Below are 20,268 nucleotides of genomic sequence, written 5' to 3' on the forward strand. Positions count from 1 at the left end.
CTTGCAGTATAACAGTGTTCAAACAACCCTTATTTGACTTAATGGCCCCAAAGCACAAGAGAATTATTCTATTATTAGTTATTGTTAATCTCTCACTGTGCTCCATTTATAAATTAAACCTTATCATAGATAAGTGTGTATGGGGAAAAACAGTATAAATGGGGTTTGGTGCTATCCACAGTTTTGGAACATACACTCTATGGATGAGGCGGTGCTTTTTTATATGTTATTTTCCTCCCTGGTCTAGATCTTTTCTTCTGGAGTTTGATGTTTTACTGTAATGTGCCTTGTTGGGGTCTTTTTTCATTATTTGCAGTGGATACTCAGTGATTGTTTTCAAGTTGGTAAATTTTTAAATTCTCTTTATTACTGCCACACCATTTTCTCTTTTCTCTCCTTCTGTAATTAATATTATCAGATATTATTAGTACTCATGGATTGATCTTCTGATTTTCTCCTCTTTTCCTTATCTTTTGGTTTTACTTTGAGAGATTTTCTTTGACTTTAACACTTGTATGAAATTATTTTTATTTCAGCTGTCATATTTTTAACTTCTGAACACTTTCTTTTTTTCTGATTGTTACTTTTTTATAGTGCCCTGTTATTTCACAGAAGCATTATCTTCTGTTTTCAAATGTCTGCTGAACCTTGGTTGTTTATATTGAACAATGATATATCAAAAAACAAGTTAAGGTTCTTTTGGGCTTCACTGCAGGTAGGGCATCTGGGGAGACAGCCAGCATATTCCTACAAACTTCTAAATGTTAGTGTCTATTGGTCTTTTCTTTGAGATGGTTTAGATTCTTCAAATTAGGGTCCTTCACTGTCGTCCTGCCTGGAGTGTATGAGCTTGGCTGCTGATATTCTGAAGCTAGATTGGGAATGGGGCTGAGGTCCCACCGTTATACAGGCATGCACTAGATTATTCTGTTTTCAGTATTCTATTTAGGTTGGTGCAAAAGTAATTGTGGTTTTGGTCATTTTCAATAGCAAAACCCACAATTACTTCTACACCAGTCTGATACTTTACTGTGTCATTTGTGTCTCCACCTCTGCTCCCAGTGGCCCCAGGTCTGGGGCTCACTAGTTTAATTTCTCTAAAATATAACGTGCCATTTTCTGTTGAGGTTGGAGGAGAGAACCTACGTAGGCACATTTTCCTTAAACAGTTTTAAACAACTACCACCACTGTTTCATCTCCAGCTCCTGCCCCAACATCATAATGTCTTCCTTTCTAGATCTGTTACTTACAGTTATGAGGTGAATCGCAGTTTTTGTTTCCTCTCCCTGCTGAAGGCATTTAGCTTTGTTCATCTTCCTCTCGTCACTTCCTCCTTCATTCCCTTCTTGTCTGCATTAAGTGTCTTTTAGAGTCTGAAAAAAAATGAACAGTGCAGTCTGTTCATTCCAGTTGTATTATTGTGTGTGTGTGTGTTTTTAAGGCAACAAGGAAACCCTTTAACTTAGCCATCTTGAAATCCATCTTGAAATCACAACCAAAGCCGCCTCCTTGAAATAGTTTTAGAAGATACTTTTAAATTTCTTTGTATGAAGGTCTTGGGTTGGACAAAAACTACACACTAGTGATCATCTCTTTTATAGTGACCATATATTTCAGGCCCTGCTATTAAAACATTTTTCCCTTCTAGGTCCTACAACGTGACTTTAAAAAGACAGCAGAAAGCAAAAATGTCCCATTGGAACGAGAAGCCACTAGTAAAAGTAAGAAATCTAAATAAGTCTTTGATTTTAAGATAATTTCCTTTATTTGCTTAAAAGCTAAAAAAAAAAAAAAAAAAAACACACAGAAAACACTAAAATTCTTAGTTTGAAAGTACTTTGGACCTGATGTATGTTTTTCTTCTCCCTATAAATCCTTTGTAGAAAACGTAAGAATTTGTTTCTATAAACAATAAAGAAAAGGTGACAAATATTTACCTGCACAGACAAAAATTCTGTCAAGAGCATCGCATCTTTAGATACAAATAATGGTAGATTTAAAAAAAATATCCATTTGTAGGCCTTATTACTGAAAGTCCTAATTTTTTAGAAATCAGGTGGATTTCAGGAATCTGAGTCTTAAAATGCTCCCAGGTGATTTTGATCAACTAAATTTGGGAACCATTGATAAGGAAAATTTGTAGTTGCCTTTTCTTTTTGGTCTTAAATATCTTGATTGCTCTTATTCAGGCGTATTGTCTTTATTAGTATAATAGTAAAATTTAACATTTTTTGCATTACACTAATGTTAAGACTTTCTTTTGATGACAGATGACCAAGATAACTGTCCTGTGAAACCCTGTTACCTCAATATCTTGGAAGATGAGCAACCTTTAAATAGTGCTGCCCATAAGGACTCACCTCCTACTGTTGATTCAACTCAACAGCCTAACCCTTTGCCGTTACGTTTACCTGAAATGGAACCCTTAGTGCCTAGAGTCAAAGAAGTTAAATCTGCTCAGGAAACTCCTGAAAGCTCTCTGGCTGGAAGTCCTGATACTGAATCTCCAGTGTTAGTGAATGACTATGTATGTATCATTTACATTTCCAAATATTTTTTACTTTTCATTTCTGTGCATATTTCTTCATTTTCAGATTAGCATTCTCCACATGTAAACCATTTTGTGTTTAGGTTTAGAACATGTTGGAACATTTTTCTAATTCACACTTTAACTTTAGCAGAAGGGTAATAGTGAATTAAGATGTCCATCTCAAAACCCACATGCTGTTTTATAATTTTGAGAACCAAAGGGATAAAAAGAGTTCATCTTAAGTTCGGCTCTGAAGTGGTAATGATGCATGAATCCTCCTTTATCCTTTATACTACCTATTCTTCTCAACTGTTTAGAATATATTGCAAATTTTCAATAAACTTAAAGATTTACACTTGGGATAGGAAATAAAACAGTTTGACAACAGAATCTTTATACAGTGAATGATAAAAAAAAAAAAAAAAACTAGGAAATCTGTACTCATGATAGTACTAAATGAAAATTCAAGTGAAGCCCAGGTCTGAAAAATACTTGAGCAGAGGAAAGCAAAAACCTTTAAAGTAATTAATCTTGCTTAAGCTGCAAACATAAATGAAACTTCACGTGGGTCATTTCTGATAAATGCTTCTGTTAGAACCAAAGCTTAACCCCAGCCTGTCATAAGTAGCCCCCTAACATATGGATATGTGACTAGGGACTTTCTGAGAAGGTACTTGATAAAAGACAATTTTGTAATTGCAAACCAAGCAAATAATTTATTTTACTTCCACATTTTCCAAATAAATACTTGCCTCTGATATTTTGTCAGTGGAACACTAAATCTCTTTTGGTCTGGTGTTCCCACTTCCTGAATTGCTTCTTACTCAAATAAACTCTAAAATTTTATTGTGTCTCAGATTTGTCTTTCACAGTTTGGTGTCAGAGTAGGATTTGAAAGAGACCCCCTGTGGCCTCTGGAAGCATCGAGGAACCAGGCAAAAGGTGTCCATTGTGCTTACTGCTTTCTCGCTGCATCTGGAGGTCCTGGGTAAGTCCCTCTCGGATTTCAGGCTCCACAGTTTGTGTCCTGAGCTCTCTGAGTTTATTTGAGTAATTTTATTTTGAGACCGAGTCTCGCTCTGTCATCCAGGCTGGAGTGCAGTGGCGCGATCTCGGCTCACTGCAACCTCTGCCTCCTGGGTTCAGGTGATTCTCCTGCCTCAGCCTCCCGAGTAGCTGGGATTACAGACTTGTGTCACCACACCCGGCTAATTTTTTGTATTTTTAGTAGAGACAGGGTTTCACCGTGTTAGCCAGAATGATCTCGATCTCCTGACATTGTAATCCGCCTGCCTCAGCCTCCCAAAGTGCTGGGATTACAGGCGTGAGCCACTGCACCCAGCTGGGTAATTTTATTTTTTACTGGATCCAGAGGTCGAACTAGATGTTTGACAGTAACTAGACTGGGTCCAGTTGGCAGCCTCAGGTAGGTGAGGTTTAGAAAGATAGGGTATTATGGGTTCATTGACACCTAAAGACTCTGGGACCCCTCTTTCTAGAACTCTAGCAAATTTTATGTTTAGAAATTAGGAACATGAAACTATGCCTTTAACTATGCCTTTCTAGAGAAATGGTTACACTTTACCAGAGAAGAGTTAAAGTTAAAGTTACAGTGGAGAAGTTTTAATCTAGATAAAATTGTTTATGTGGACATTAGAAAAGAAGGGATCCTAAATGCCTTAGAAACAATGGGAAGCAGTTTTTGATTGTTGTATACAGGCTTCTAAAAGATATAATTCCAAAATTGCCTCGCTAAAAGATTCCTTGCTAAAGGCAAATAAGACAGATGAAAAGCTTAAGCAGTGAATTGACAACCAAATAAAATGAATTGTATGTAGGGAGTGATTTCACTCTGACCTGTTACTCTGCTTATCCTCCTCTAATTATTCTGAGTCCACTAACCCATTTGTTCAGTCATCTTAATCCTTTTGCACAATTACCCTTTCACTCTGGACGATGTGACAGAAAGGAAGTTAGGCTAATGCTTTGCTTAGTTAGACCCTCAGCCAGGACACCGAGGTCTGGCTCCTGTAAGTACTTTTACTTCTGGGTCAAAAGCTGAACTCAGAGCCATAGCAAAAGATTTTCCAAATCCCAAGGAAAATCCAAAACAGTTTGCTGAGGAATTTAGATTTAGAATGACCCTGGGCTTCCTGATTTCTGTCAGTTTCTACGCATGATATTAGCCACTGGGGAAGCATGTTAATGGATGACTACGGCAGGATGGCATAAGCCTCAGAAGAGTATTGCCAACCCTTTAAGAGCTACTTCTGTGGATAGCCCAAAAGATGCTACAAAAACAACTGGAAAACATCTAGAAGCTATCCCATGGTCTTTCCACAAAAGATTGACTAGTCCAAAAAGTTGAATCTATTTCTGATTACACGGCTAGATTGGAAATCTCATTTGTTAATTAATTTAAACATTCTGGTCTTAAAATACAGCAGGGAGTATTTCCTGCGGGAACTGAAATGGTTTTTATGGTTTTATTCATTAATAGTCTCTGACTAGAGTCTGGTGACTTGATTAAAAAACACAAGATTGGATGGCAAGTCACTGATATGGCTATATTAGTCACCATAGCTGAACATTTTGAGAGAACATTAGAACTAGATAAAAATCAGTTTCTGTAAACAGGCCATTGAAGAAAAGAGGCTCCACGCTTGACCAGTCCTCTAATGGACCTACCTGTGTTGGGCCAGACTATTTCCTCATTAGATGAAGTTCCCAAGGCTGGGCCAGGCATGGTGGTTCATGCCTGTAATCCCAGCCCTTTGGGAGGCCAAGGCAGGCAGATCACCTGAGGTCGGGAGTTCAAGACCAGCCTGACCAGCATGAATAAACCCTGTCTCTATTAAAAATACAAAATTAGCCAGGCGTGGTGACACATGCCTGTAATCCCAGCTACACAGGAGGCTGAGGCAGGAGAATCGCTTGAACCCAGTGGGTGGAGGTTGTCGTGAGCCAAGATGGTGCCATTGCACTCCAGCCTGGTCAACAAGAGCAAAACTCCATCTCAAAAAAAAAAAAAAAAAAAAACGTTCCCAAGGGTTTGACTCTGAAGCCAATAATCAACACCAATGGGACATCAAGGGATTCTCTGGTATGTTACTCTCCATAAGGCCCTTAAATAAACATGGGGAAACTAAGATCAGCATCAGTGGGAGTCACGTACAGTGTTGGTGGATACCTTATCCACTTTCAACCCCATCCTAATAAATCAGCCAATCCCTTGGAGGAAAGAAAATATTTCACGTTTCCAGTCAAGTTCAGAGAATCCTCTGTGAACCAGTCTAAATGACAGTTGGACTAATCTCCAGAAAAGCATGCCTTCCTACAATATGACACTAAATTGAGAGGGCACTTAAAGTTCTCTCTGGAAGGAAAGTTAATTTTAGAGCTTCCTGACCCTTCTAAACCTGAACTGCTCTGTTTCCTACAAGCAGGCATTGATCATATTGAAACTCACTCTTTCTTATACCAACCTAGACCTTTCTGAAGTACCCAGATGTTTGTGGGCTTGTTTCTCAACTGACAAAGGGAAGATTAAAAGTGGTAAGCCTATAAAAATACAAATACATTATTCCAAGCCATTGCCTAAATTGCCCTCATGCCCCCTAGAGTCAGAGGCAATCCAAGGGCTTTACCCAGTTATAGAGGATTTAATAAAACAATTCCTTGTACTTGTCTCTATAATACTGTAATCCTACAGTTAAGAAATCCATCACACCTTTAATCCCAGCACTTTGGGAGGCCGAGGCGGGCGGATCAGGAGGTCAAGAGATTGAGACCATCCTGGCCAATATGGTGAAACCCCATCTCTACTAAAAATATAAAAATTAGCTGGGAGTGCTGATGCACACCTGTAGTCCCAGCTACTCAGGAGACTGAGGCAGGAGAATCGCTTGAACTCGGGAGGTGGAGGTTGCAGTGAGCTGAGGTCGTGCCACTGCACTCCAGCCTGGCCACAGAGCCAGATTCCGTCTCAAAAAAAAAATATATATATATATATACACACATATATATAGATATATATATAAAAATATATAACAAAGTTGGAGATTTGTTCAAGACTTACATGCAATAAATTGTCAATCCAAGATTTCCTGCTATTCCAAATCCTAACACTTTGTTATCTAATGTGCCTAAAGATTCTAAATGGTTCACAGTGGGATCGATCTTTCCTCTGCCTTTTTCAGTATTCCAGTAAGCCAGTAGTTCTCTGCTTATACCTGGAAGAACCAGCAATATACTTGGACTGTAGTGCCACAGGGGTTCGCTGAAGCTCTATCTTGTTTTTCTCAGACATTATACCAAGACCTGTCCACCTTACAATTCCATAGAAATTGTATTCTGTCTATATGTAGATAATCTTTCATACTTTTAGCTTACAATGGACATAAGGCCTCAATGGCAAAACTTTAGTTCTGTAGAGCTGCTGTCCTCAGCCTTTTTGGCACCAGGGACTGGTTTCATGGAAGACAGTTTTTCCATGGACTGGGGTAAGGGGGATGGTTTCAGGATGATTGAAATGCATTAAATTTTTGTATATTTTATTTCTATTATTATTACGTTATATAATGAAATTGGTATACAACTCACCACAATGCAGAATCAGTGGGAGACCTGAGCTTGTCTTCCTGAAACTAGATGGTCATATCTGGGGATGATGAGAGATAATGACACAGCATCAGGCATTAGAGTCTCATAAGGAGCACGCAACCTAGATCTCTGGCATGAGCAGTTCACGATAGGGTTCAAGCTCCTACAAGAATCTGTTGCCGCCAGTGATCTGACAGGAGGCAGAGCTCAGGTGAGAATGTGAGTGATGGGAGTAGGTTTAAATAAAGGCGAAACTTGGCTCGCTGGCTCCCGCCACCACTCACCTCCTGCTATTTGGCCTGGTTCTTAACAGGCCCTGGACTGGTACTGGGGGTTGCAGATCCCTGCTGTAGAGTAAAGGTCCATTACATAGGACATGATCTGACTGCAGAGAGAATTTTCCTCTTAACTGAAATAATAAAAACAATCCAAGGGTTCCCTAGGCCCAGTGGAACTAAGGCAGTTAAGGGAGTTCATTGGTCTTATGGGATACTGTAGATCTTGAGTCCCAAATTTCTCTGCTGGCTTCCCCCTTGCCTGAATTTAGAAAAATCTCTGTCCCAGAGCTTTGCCATGGGAAGATAATTAGGAACAAGCTTTCAATAAAATAAACCTGGCCTTATAACCCCTTCAGGTTCAGGATACCCAAGTTGTTTAAAACCTTTCACTTTGGGATTATCAAATGTGATAATCCATCCTTAGGAGTCCTTAACTCAGAAACATGGAGGAAGCTACTGACCCATTGCTTATTATAGGTTACAGTTAAATCGAGTTGTCAGAGCATATCCAAACCATCTAAAAGCAGTGACAGCAGCAGCTAAATTGATAGAAACTTTATCTGACCTAGTATTAGGGAATAAATGTTACCTACAAGTTTCACATGCAATTGAAAGCTCATTACCTTCCAGTCAGATCCAACATGTCTTAATAAGTAGACTAACATTTTATGATATCCTTCTCCTGTCACCTTCTAATCTCTATCTCAGATGTCAGTCTGCTTAACCCTACCACTTTGCTGCCTCTGTCTGAACAATAGGAAGACCAAAACTGTGTGTGTGTGGTATCATAACTATTGACTCCTCACATTGACTTATGGAAAACTTCATTAAATAATTCTGAATAAATACATTTTATTGATGGATCCTATGAAAAAACTGTAGAGGAGAAATACTGAGCAGGACATGCTGTAACAACTCAGTATGAACTAATAGAAAAGGGAATTCTTTCTCAATTTAAGTCAGGACAACCCGAAGAATTACGTGATCTAAGACTTAACCATATAGCAAAATGCCAATCATTTTCCATTTATACAGATAATAGGTATGCCTTTGGAGTGAGTGATGATTTTGGAATGTTGTGGAAACAAAGGGTTTCTCACTTGTAGTGGAACCCCCATCAGTACTGGACCTCTGCCAGATGAGCTTCTTTCAGCTATTCTGCTGCCCTCACAAGTAGCTCTTAATAAAAATGATGCTCATGCTCGTAGGACTGAACCTGAGTATCAAGGAAATGCATGTGTGGACTTTTATGGCCAAGTCTGAAATTGACAAAATACCCATTTTGAATGAACTCCACAGAATTGACCAAGATCAAATCACTCAGGATAATTTGTTCAGTAAACAATGCTGTGCACTTGAGTTGAAACAACAAAAATGGAATCTTAAAGGTTGCAAATTTCATGCTCAGCAAGGACTCACTGAAGGCCCAGACAGCCAGCTGGTCCTTCCTGAGTCCTTCAAACTGTCATTATTATTAAAGGCCCTGCACTCTACAAACCATCATGGTGAAGAAAAACGTTTCAGATTATGAAAAAGATTATGAAAGCAGAAATGGCTTACAACAGTGTGGCTTGTCAAACTCATAAAGCTGGAAAGACCCTTAAGATTTCTACCACCTGCTAGACCATATGTAGGTCTGCAGATGGATTTCATTCAGTTGCCACCCTCATTGAGGTATCAGTACATTCTTGCGGTAGTGTACCTGTTTACAAGATAGATTGGGACTTACCCTTATAGAAAGGCTGATGCCTCAACAGTAGCAAAAAATTCTTAGGAAATGTATTTCCTTTATGGGGCTTTTCTGGAGAGATCTCCGGTAATAAGGGAACTCATTTTCCTTAACAGGTTATCAGATAAACAGGATTTTCAAACTCGGTGGCACTACCATTGGCCTTGTCATCCTCGGTCTTCTGGAAAGCTTGAATGGACAAATTGTATCTTGAAACTAAAATTAGCTAAATTGTCAGCTGGATTACCTTGGCCAAAAATTTTACCACTAGCCCTGATGGCAATTACATCAACCGCTACAGAAAAACACAAATTTGACCCCTTATGAAATAACTGGAAGACCTATGCCTTTAATACCAGAACCCCATGTATCACCTGTATTTGTTAGCTCTGAAATGACTCAATACTCTAAGACCTTCATGGATTATGCAAAAGTCTATTTCTACCAGCTGAAGGAGGCTTTTTGTGAACTGCCTACCAGTGATGATCTATGACTGGCTTCCATAACTTAGAACGTGGAGATTGGATCTTTTGGAAACAACAGCAGAGAAAAATTGCCCTTGAGCCTCATTGGAAAGGACTGTAGCAGACAGCTCTTACAACTCACAATGCAGCAAACCGTTTTGAGCCTTGGGTCCATCTCTCTCAAGTAGAGAGAGCTTCCTTAGACTCTTGGACTTGACAACCTATAGGTGACTTAAAGATATATAAGGGAAAGCCTTCCCTAGGAGCAGGTGGCATCGTGAAGTAAACAACTTACCACCACAATGAAAAAAGACTACATTTAAAACTTTTCTCATTAAGTTTTGATTTGGTTTTGCATTAACACAAAATGTTCAAACTTTTGTTGGGAACTTTTCCTACTCAGAATATCCTCTAAGGTCTTATGTTCAAAGAATAGCCACTCTCACTCAACCAAAGCAATTGCTGGCCATGTAGTCATATAGATGAATGGAATCACAACTAATACCGAAATCTACTCCCACACACACTTGGGTGACCAATTGGTTTTATGAAAAGGTTTGGTATCCTTCCCCTAGCAGGTTGGTTGATATTTATGGTTGACTGACTTCGCACTGGGAAGAAGTTACAGAAGCAAAGGTATGTCCTGTCACTACTATTGATTTTATTGCTGGTAATTTTATCACTATGGACAGAAAACCTTAATGGAACTGGGCCTAATCTAGCCAGGGTTCCAGTCTCCCTATATGCAGTTAGACTTTATGATTTAACACAAATTAGGGAGACTGCTCTCCTATATAATGACACATATTTAAAATCAGAGCTTCACCATGATACCCTTGACTATATTAGTAGAGAACGGACTGAAACTGACATTGGTTCAAAGGAAACTCTAGAGGCAAATGGAATACCCCTGTAGTTTCAGTGTATACAATAGAGTTTTTAAGATCAGTATTCAGGGCATATTTGAAAAGGAAACAAGTCATCCTTATTTGGCGATGGTACCCATGTGTAATACATAGAAGTGTTTTTTTATTCCTCTTTCTATTTAAATCATAACCATTCTACCTGGCAGTGTGCAGATGCAGATATGACAGAGAATAACCATGACAATCACATCATTCCCAATTGGTGGGTAATAGGATCTCCTTTGCCCCTTTCTCTCAGTAATACTGGATTATTTATCTTGTATGGCAACAAAATATATAAATGCTTTCACCTATATGGTCTGGACACTGTGGTTTGGGCTATTTCCTACCTAAAATGACCAGATATGACTCTTTAAATGGTAGTGAAATTCTTAATCTGGGGTTGTTTGTACATGAAGTGATCCCTTACAAAAGAACTCCCTGTGATCTCCCAAACTCGAATATATGAAGGGGTTCTAGATTTTGTTCTTTGGTAAGATCGCTTTTTCTTTAGCTGGCAGTCTCTGAATTGGAAAAATGGCTTATGGATATTTCAGCAACCCTTGAAAAAAAGTTTTAATGATACTTTCGATACTCTTCAAGCAATACAATCTGAGATGAGTCATTTGGTCTCACTGGAACTCCAGTAGAAGTTTAGCTGCTCACAGGGATGAGCTTTGGGTGAAACGTATTGTTTTTATGTTAATTAGATATTGTTGCCCCATATTTAAAAGATCTTAATAAATCAGAATTTTTTTATTAGATAAGCAAGGCCTCCTCCATTGATTTATTCAGTTGGTTAAATTTTAGGCCCCTGGGAATCTTTGCTTAGAGGGATCTTTAAGTTCTTGCTACAGTTACTGTGTTTTCTTCCCTTGTGCTTTATATCCCCACAAGGGGTTTAAATGCTTTCCAGCAGCCACTCACACGTCAGATGATTGCCATCAGGGAAGCTAACACTGTGTAAACTTGATGGAGGGTGCATGACTGAATCCCAACATAACTTTTGATGATAACAACTTTACCTGACTTTTCATCCCAACTTCTGCGTCAGTAGTGGTTACAGGATAATGCTCCTCCATTTGGCCACCCTCAAGCTGAGAGGGCAGCCAAAAGGGGGGAATTGTTAAAGCAAAATTAAAATGGAGATCAGGCCTGAAAATACCTGACCAAAACCCCCATAAAACAAAGGCCTTTAAAACAGCCTTCATCTTCCTTGAATTGCAAACATAAGTGAAACTTAACTTGGGTCATTTCCAATCAATGCTTTTGTTGGATAGAACTAAAAGGAGTTTGAGACCAACCTGGGCAACATAGTAAGACCCTGTCTCTACAAAAAATTAAAAATTAGCCAAGCGTGATAGTGCATGCCTGTGGTCCTAGCACTCAGGAGGCTGAGGCAGGAGGATCACTTGAGCCCAGGAGTTCTAGACTATGGTGAACTATGATTGCCCCCGCTGCATTCCAGTCTGGGCAACAGAGTGAGGCCGTGTGTCTTAAAATTTCTTCTTAAATATATATTTACAGTTATGATTTCATAATTTCTTAGAGAGGGGGCTTATAATCTTTGAAAAACGTTAGTACAAAGAGTAACTCTTCTAACTCTTTTGTTTGCCTCACTACGAGTACAATTACACATTTAAAACTTCGAAAATTACCGGTTAGATTTATTCTTACCTGATCATTGTCTAGTTGCCATAGAAGACATTTAATTGAAATTAAGTCAAAGGTAGATTATAAAAGCTCTTGAATTTGAATTTTAGTCAGGGATCCTACTGAATGTTTTTGTGCAAGGAAGTGAAATGGTCAAATTTATGGGCTGTGAAGATTAATCTGATGACTATAGCATATACTATCAAGCTAGATTGGGGGATCTACTATTATATAAGTATGAAATATAAGCTGAACAGGAGCAGGGTGAGAAATAGTGCAAGAAGAAGAAAAACCTAAGATTTCTACTTGGATAATTGGTAGAATTATGATACTATTAAAAATCAGAAGGGAGAACTAGGAGGGAAAAAAATAGAATTCAAGTTTAGGAAAAACAGTTTAAGGTGATCACAAAAGACAGTTACTAAATTCATACCTCAGCTTTCTAACAGCCCCATCAGAGTTGATACACTGAAAAGTTTGTAAGTGGTTACTTACATTCTGCTGGGTACAGCTCTCGTGTTCAGTAAACATATGAAAAAACAAGAGTTGTCTTTCTGTTTTTAGTCCTCCCGGTTGTAACTATTTCTTCAGCATGTATGAACTGCCCCCCAGCCTTTTTTTTTTTTTTTTTTTGACAAAATGGTAACAGCTTGACAGTATGTTTCACAGCTGTGATATGTAGCTTTTCCTATGAACTGCATATTTCTAAATTATTCATAGAGCTGAATGTAGAAGAAAACAAAATATGATAGAATTACTGAGAAAATAATTCACTATTTCTTTACATGGATGACTGGTTTGGATCTAGAGTATGTATCTTTTTTTTCATTACATTACAGGAAGCAGAATCTGGTAATATAAGTCAAAAGTCTGATGAAGAAGATTTTGTAAAAGTTGAAGATTTACCACTGAAACTGACAATATATTCAGAGGTATTTAGCTGTCTTTAATTAAACTTGTCTTTACATAACAAATATTGTTAAAATGAAAAATGATTTGTATTTTTAATTTTCATTCCAAAGGCAGATCTAAGAAAGAAAATGGTAGAAGAAGAACAGAAAAACCATTTATCTGGTGAAATATGTGAAATGCAGACCGAAGAATTAGCTGGAAATTCTGAGACACTAAAAGAACCTGGTAAGAGTTATCAATTTAAATCTTGCCATATTGAAAAATCATTGAATCTTCATACTACTATTGTGTTTTATTTTTTTTAAATATGCTACTACTGACCTGGGAGATTTAAGCCAAATACTAGAAAGAAAGTATAATTCTGTAAGAATTTTAGTTCAACTATTTATAAAACAGTGTCAGATAATTTTTTTCTATTCAAATCTTTAGTTTTAAAAAATGTAGACATGCTGGCTGGGCGTGGTGGCTCACGCCTGTAATCCCAGCACTTTGGGAGGCCAAGGCGGGTGGATCACGAGGTCAGGAGATGGAGACCATCCTGGCTAACATGGTGAAACCTCGTCTCTACTAAAAATACAAAAAATCAGCCGAGCGCGGTGGCGGGCGCCTGTAGTGCCAGCTACTCGGGAGGCTGAGGCAGGAGAATGGCGTGAACCCAGGAGGTGGAGTTTGCAGTGAGCTGAGATAGCGCCACTGCACTCTGGCCTGGGTGAAAGAGCGAGACTCCATCTCAAAAAAAAAAAAAAAAAAAAAATGTAGAGATGCCCATGGTTTAAGAAAGGTACAAAAATATTATAAATAGCAAAAACCCACTTTTTTTTTTTTTTTTTTGAGACAGAGTCTCACTCTGCCACTGAGGCTGGAGTGCAGTGGTGTGATCTCAGCTCACTGCAAGCTCCTCCGCCTGCCGGGTTCGCGCCATTCTTCTGCCTCAGCCTCCCAAGTAGCTGGGACTACAGGCGCCCGCCACCACGCCTGGCTGATTTTTTTTGTATTTTTTAAGTAGAGACGGGGTTTCACCAAGTTAGTCAGATGGTCTCGATCTCCTGACCTCGTGATCCGCCTGCCTCAGCCTCCCAAAGTGCTGAGATTACAGGCGTGAGCCACCGTGCCCAGCCCAAAAACCCACTTTTTATTATTGATTTTTAGTTCTTTAGGAGACTATAACTCTAAATATTATGATTCTTAGTTTTTAAGATGCAGATAATACCTCTTTTCTACCCGATGACAAGTATGTATCTAGCCCTACCTCTCTCTCCTCCTCCTCTCAGTGTTCATATTATTTTTGTTTGTTCTGTTTTTTACTTTCAATTTTGGTTAAGTATATGTGCATTTTGTTCCATCAACTTTGGTCATTATCCCTTGCTGCTCCTCCTCTGCTTTCTTCCTGGTTCTCTGTTCAGTTTTACCCATATTCTTACATTACTAAGGCTATTATATACGCTTACATTTTGTTTTTGTAATATAATTAAATGGTTCTATACCTTCTCTGAGGTTGCTTCTATATAAATATCATTCATTGTAGAGCCAAGCGATAGTCTCAGATTTTCTGTATGAGTCTAATAACACAGCTCTGGAGCCACTCAGTGTTTCTTGCATCAGGATCAAAGGGTTTTCTTTTTGTTGTTCTCCATCAGTTCATCAGTTGATGAAAATCACATGATATCTCATTGTTTTTGTTTTTCCTGGAAATGGAGTTGAGGAGAAGGAAAGACCCTTCAGATATCAGACCTTCAGTTAATTTCTGTTTTCAGCCCACTTCTACCTGTTAGAATATGGTACCCTTCTCAGTTGCAGCCTCTTGCAAGTGTTTGAGCTGCAGCTTCCTCCCCTGTCATTGGGTATGCTTCCATCTGCATTGAGCATTCTGGTAATTTGTTGATATCCCCTCTTCTGTTTTCTCACAACCAGTCTTTTGTTGGTGTAGATTTATTCTGTTCTATAGTTGTTTTCTTTTCATAGTGGAGTGTTTTTAGAGAGACACGAAGTATCTGCTCAGTCTGCCTTGTTGAATCAGAAACACCTCACCTATTCTTTTTTTACTGTGTGCTGTTAGGGAATTGTATTAGCAAGCTAACTTAGGATTTCTTTTATAATAACGTTATATTAAAAGTAAAAGCTTTAATGACAGAGAACAATGTTAAATTCTAGTAATTCGATAAGTAATTTATAAAGCATTTTTATTCTGTTTTTCAGAAACGGTGGGAACCCAGAGTATATGAGATGTCTTCAGAGGCTCATCTAACTCTGTCCTTACATACTCAATGCATATATGAAAACAATACTAAATAAACATCTGATCTGTATAAAAATGTAAATTAGTTTGACACTGCTTTTTTGATAGGTGTGGTCATTTCTCCCCATGGTAGTTTAAAACATCAGAAACTGAATTCTGGACAGATTTAAGCCTTGACACACTGTGGGTTTTTTTTTTTTTTCCCCCCTTCTTTTTTGGGTCTTGATTTTTTCCCCATTGTGATGTTTGGTAACGAATTTAAAATGTAGTTTTAAATAAAGTTTGGACTTATCTATAAAGTATCTTCTTTGGAAATTATATTGAATTCTATACAGCAAGTCAATGTTTTATATAACTTTAGGCTGCTCAGAGAAGAGCAATGGTTAAGAGTTAGAGAAATATATTATTTGTTATAAAGCCCATCCATTAGGCCAGTCTTCCAACTAATGCCAGTGTTGCTGCTGTTGGGTCTGATGTTCTTCTTTTAGATACCTGCAGGTCCTATTCCTGTGCAAGAATAGGGCAGATTATCAAGATATCCAGGATACCTATGAAGTTATTATAGAATATTTATTAATCCATTGAAATTGGATAATAAGTTTAGAACATAGGTTCTCAGTATCTAGAACTTACATCATTATCTGTTAGGATTTGAAATTCTGGAAAATATTTATCTACATCGCCTCAGACTAAAAGTAAAAAAAATAAGCTTTATATAATTAGGGAGATTTCTGCACAGAGAAGTAACATTGTGGTTAATTTTAAATGAAAAACTTAACTTTTTCAAGTGGGGATAATAAATAATACAACTAAATTTCTGTAATAAAATAGCAAGATTCTATATGCCTTCAGATAAACTTGCCTATTGAGATGGTAATTTAAAGCCAAAGCATAGCAGTTTCTTTTGTGTGTAGTGAGGTTGAAGCAGATTTGCAGGTGAAGTATTGAAAGTTTATGTGACTTTAAGTCAGCTTTTGAAAAGTGATTTGCTTTTTATCCCAAACTGTCCATATACCCAGTAAGGCTTCAAAAAACCAGTCAACAATGAGTAAGTCAATCTTATAGATTGTTCTTCCTCGAATAAAATACGAAGAATTAGTTCCAATAAGTATTTTCACTTTGTTAACAACTGAAATACCCCATAAAAAAAAGAACTTGTTGAGAGTATTCCTTTAAAATTGTTACTTGCTGCCCAGGCGCCATGGCTCACTCCTGTAATCCCAGCACCTTGGGAGGCCGAGGCGGGCAGATCACGAGGTCAAGAGATTGAGACCATCCTGCCCAACATGGGGGAAACCCCGTCTCTACTAAAAATAAAAAAATTAGCTGGGAGAGGTGGCACATGCCTGTAGTCCTAGCTACTTGGGAGGCTAAGGCAGGAGAATAGCCTGAACCCGGGAGGTGGAGGTTGCAGGTTGCAGTGAGCCGAGATCATGCCACTGCACTCCAGCCTGGCAACAGAGCGAGACTCTGTCTCAAAAAAAAAAAAAAAAAAAAAAGTGAACTTGCTGTATACCTCAGTGTAATGTCCATTCAAGGAGTATTAAATGAGGATTTCCCTGCGAGGACATTTACTGTATTGCTACTTAAATTACGGAAGACAATATATCTTCAACTTTAATAAAACCTATTCAGAAAATTACCAATTCAGAATTCGGAGTTCTTATCCAGGTGCTCTAACTTCAGGGAAATTGGAACAATAAGTTATGTTACCTGCACACTCAAATTCTTTATTTTCTCCACTTTAAGCAGGAAAGGGTAAAAACTGTTTTGGTACTCAAGCCCAGTCTTACATACTGTCTCTCTCTCTGTCTGCATGCATATTAAAGTGGAAAAATTGTATTTATATCTTAGTTATTACCATAGTACCTATGAACCTTATCAAAATTGCTTATTTGACTGGTGTTACAGCTGCTATTAATCTAAGTCTATTGTTTTTCTATTTTAGTAGATAATTTAGTTTTAAAATACGTAGGGTTTGAGAGCAGATATATTTATTTAATCTGTTTTCTCTAGTAACTATTGCTGAAGGGTTAGGCATTCAGTATTCCTATTTGTCCTAATTTTGAAGTTAAAAATTTTGGTTACAGATAGAGGGAGAAAAGTTCAAAATGAGTAAGAGAGAACTTTATTCAGGTTGAGATAATGCCTAAAATAATGAGCTGGCCAGACTGTGGAGGTACTCTTTGTATTTTGTAACATTGACTTTGGGTAAATGCTTTTTCACTGTTAATAAATATATATCCTGTATACAACCCTGAATTGTATTTTCTTTTAAATTCACATGCTCATTTATGTTTTATAATTTGTTCCACAATGGTGACTTGACAGCTTTAAATGTCACTTTGGGAGGCCGAGGCAGGCGGATCACAAGGTCAGGAGATCGAGACCATCCTGGCTAACACGGTGAAACCCCGTCTCTACTAAAAATACAAAAAATTAGCCGGGCGTGGTGGTGGGCACCTGTAGTCCCAGCTACTCAGGAGGCTGAGGCAGGAGAATGGCGTGAACCCGGGAGGCGGAGCTTGCAGTGGGCCGAGATGGTGCTACTGCACTCGAGCCTGGGCGACAGAGCGAGACTCCATCTCAAAAACAAACAAAAACAAGTATATGTTGAATAATGGTATGATAGAAGTCACTGGCCACAGGAAGAATAAACTTCAAAGAAGTAAGTTTATTATACTCAAAGGCTTCAGAGTGGATTACCGCCAGTGCGATGGCTCACACCTGTAATCCCAGCACTTTGTGAGGCCGAGGCGGGCGGATTACCTGAGGTCAGGAGTTCAAGACCAGTGTGGCCAACATGGCAAACCCCTGTCTCTACGAAAAAATACAAAAATTAGCCGGGCATAGTGGCACATGCCTGTAATGCCAGCTACTCAGGAGGATGAGGCAGGAGAATCGCTTGAACCTGGGAGGTGGAGGTTGCAGTGAGCCAAGATCATGCCTCTGCACTCCAGCCTCAGTGATACAGCGACACTCTGTCTCAAAGGAAAAAAGAGGTTGAGTTACCACATGCTATATAGGGTCATGGGCAAAGCACCAAATTTTGGTCACGTGGCGTAAGACAGGAGCAAGGAGCAAGACTAGCTAGATCCTTTTTTGAGATTTCCTTAGGAAATGCCAGGCGGGGTAGAGTAAATGGTTTAAGATTGGCTAGTTTGAATAATACCGGTGGGCCATAGGGATGGTGTCTGATTCTCTGGGGCCTTGTCCTAGGATGATTTAGGATGGCTAAATAGTGGCTTAGTGTGCAAGTATTAGATAAGGAGTGTGGTTGGGGCTGTAGACTTGGGATTGATAGGTATGCGTATGAAAGACCTGCTCCTGGCTGAGCCCTTTGCTATCTCTAAGAGACCTATCGCTAAGAAAGACCTTTGCTATCTCAAAGAACCTTTGCTATCGCTAAGAGACAGACCCTGAATGGGGTGGTTCCTCTTTGATCAGCAAGCATGTAAAGATGTGAAAGCATCATAAAATACAGCAAATAAAAAGCATGAATAACATATATACTCTAGAGAGAACATTCTTATATTTACTCAAAAATAGACTGATTCGTTTCTTGTCCGACTTTTTTTTTTTTTTTTTTTTTTGAAGACAGAGTCTCGCTCCGTTGCCGAGACGGGAGTGCAGTGGTGCAATCTCAGCTCACTGTAACCTCCACCTTCCAGGTTCAAGTGATTCTCCTGCCTCAGCCTCCCGAGTAGCTGGGACTACAGACACCTGCCACCGTGCCCGGCTAATTTTTTTTTGTATTTTTAGTAGAGATTGGGTTTCACCATATTGGCCAGGCTGGTCTCACAACTCCTGACCTCATGAGCCACCCGCCTCGGCCTCCCAAAGTGCTGGGATTACAGGTGTGAGCCACCTCACCAAGCCTGTCCAACTTTCTTTAATCAGCTCATCTGTCAAAAAGAGATTGACTCTAGATTTCCCTTATTTCACTACACAAATAAAGTTTCCAAGTCACCTTGACTGGAAGAGCCAGCATTTCCTGTTGTACAACTCTAATTGTTACTCTTACAGTCCCTGTCTTTACATGTCTGGTTTCTTCCTCAGATTCACTGGTATCATTTTCTGAAAATTAAGGAACAGAAGGGAGCTCTGTGCCTACAAATGACTTTGATGCACGCAAGCATGCACACACACACGTATACACAAACAGATTCAGTATCCATTGTTAGAAATGCTCCAAAATCCACAACTTTAAGTGCTGACATGACCTTCAGAAGAAATGTTTATTGGGGCATTTGGGATTTTGGATTTTCATATCTGGGATGCTCAACCAGTAAATATAAATATTCAAAAATTCAAAAAATCCAAAATCCAAAAGACTTATTTCCAAGCATTTCGGATGAACAATATTCAGCCTGTGTATGTGTATGTGTGTGTATATACATATATATGTACACTTCTAATTACCAGTTCATTTCTTCTTTATAAGCTTAGAAAAATCTGTTACAAAATAAATTTTGGAGCAGCAATTTAAAGAGCTCTTGATTTCCTTGTTTTAAAAACTAATCACAGTATAAAGTTTCTATGCAACAGAGTTCTATTATATCTCTTTTACATACTAAATGTATTTCTTGCCTTAAGACTTTTCCAAAGTGTAGTTAGTTGTCTATCCCCCATATGTAGGTTTAACAAATCACATGATTAATTTTAAAACAAATCATATAGTTGCAAATACTATTTTGCTAGGAATCCTCACCTTTAATCAATAGCTTCCTGCCTAGAGCTTTTCTGTGGATCAGATCACAAAATACTTTGAAAGATGCAAAGAGCTATGTCATTTCACACTAGCAGTTGTCAACATTTGTGTTAAACCACTTTTAGTGAGACTATGGATACAAATTTAGACTTATCCCATCTTCATTGCTGTTTATAAAAATTTCACTTACTAGTGTGACCATCAGCTATTGTCTCACAGTTACATTGAGAATTTCCCTAGACTGGGA

At 38.5% G+C, this 20,268-nt stretch overlaps 1 protein-coding gene across 47 annotated transcripts in view; it reads left to right on the top strand.

Moving 5' to 3' along the window:
* PCM1 (pericentriolar material 1) overlaps positions 1-15,392 on the top strand; it is a 103,596-nt gene extending 88,204 nt beyond the window's left edge. For all 47 annotated transcript variants that reach the window (XM_063607102.1, XM_063607106.1, XM_063607108.1 and 44 more), the window contains 5 exons: positions 1,650-1,722; positions 2,272-2,528; positions 13,002-13,094; positions 13,185-13,299; positions 15,271-15,392. In XM_063607102.1, the coding sequence (XP_063463172.1) occupies positions 1,650-1,722; positions 2,272-2,528; positions 13,002-13,094; positions 13,185-13,299; positions 15,271-15,296 (564 nt within the window). In that variant the 3' untranslated portion in view covers positions 15,297-15,392. The remainder of the gene's footprint in view (positions 1-1,649; positions 1,723-2,271; positions 2,529-13,001; positions 13,095-13,184; positions 13,300-15,270) is intronic.
* Positions 15,393-20,268: the final 4,876 nt, after the last annotated feature.

Source organism: Pan paniscus, chromosome 7 (genome assembly GCF_029289425.2).
Source record: "Pan paniscus chromosome 7, NHGRI_mPanPan1-v2.0_pri, whole genome shotgun sequence".
In the NCBI taxonomy this organism is placed as follows: Eukaryota; Metazoa; Chordata; class Mammalia; order Primates; family Hominidae; genus Pan; species Pan paniscus.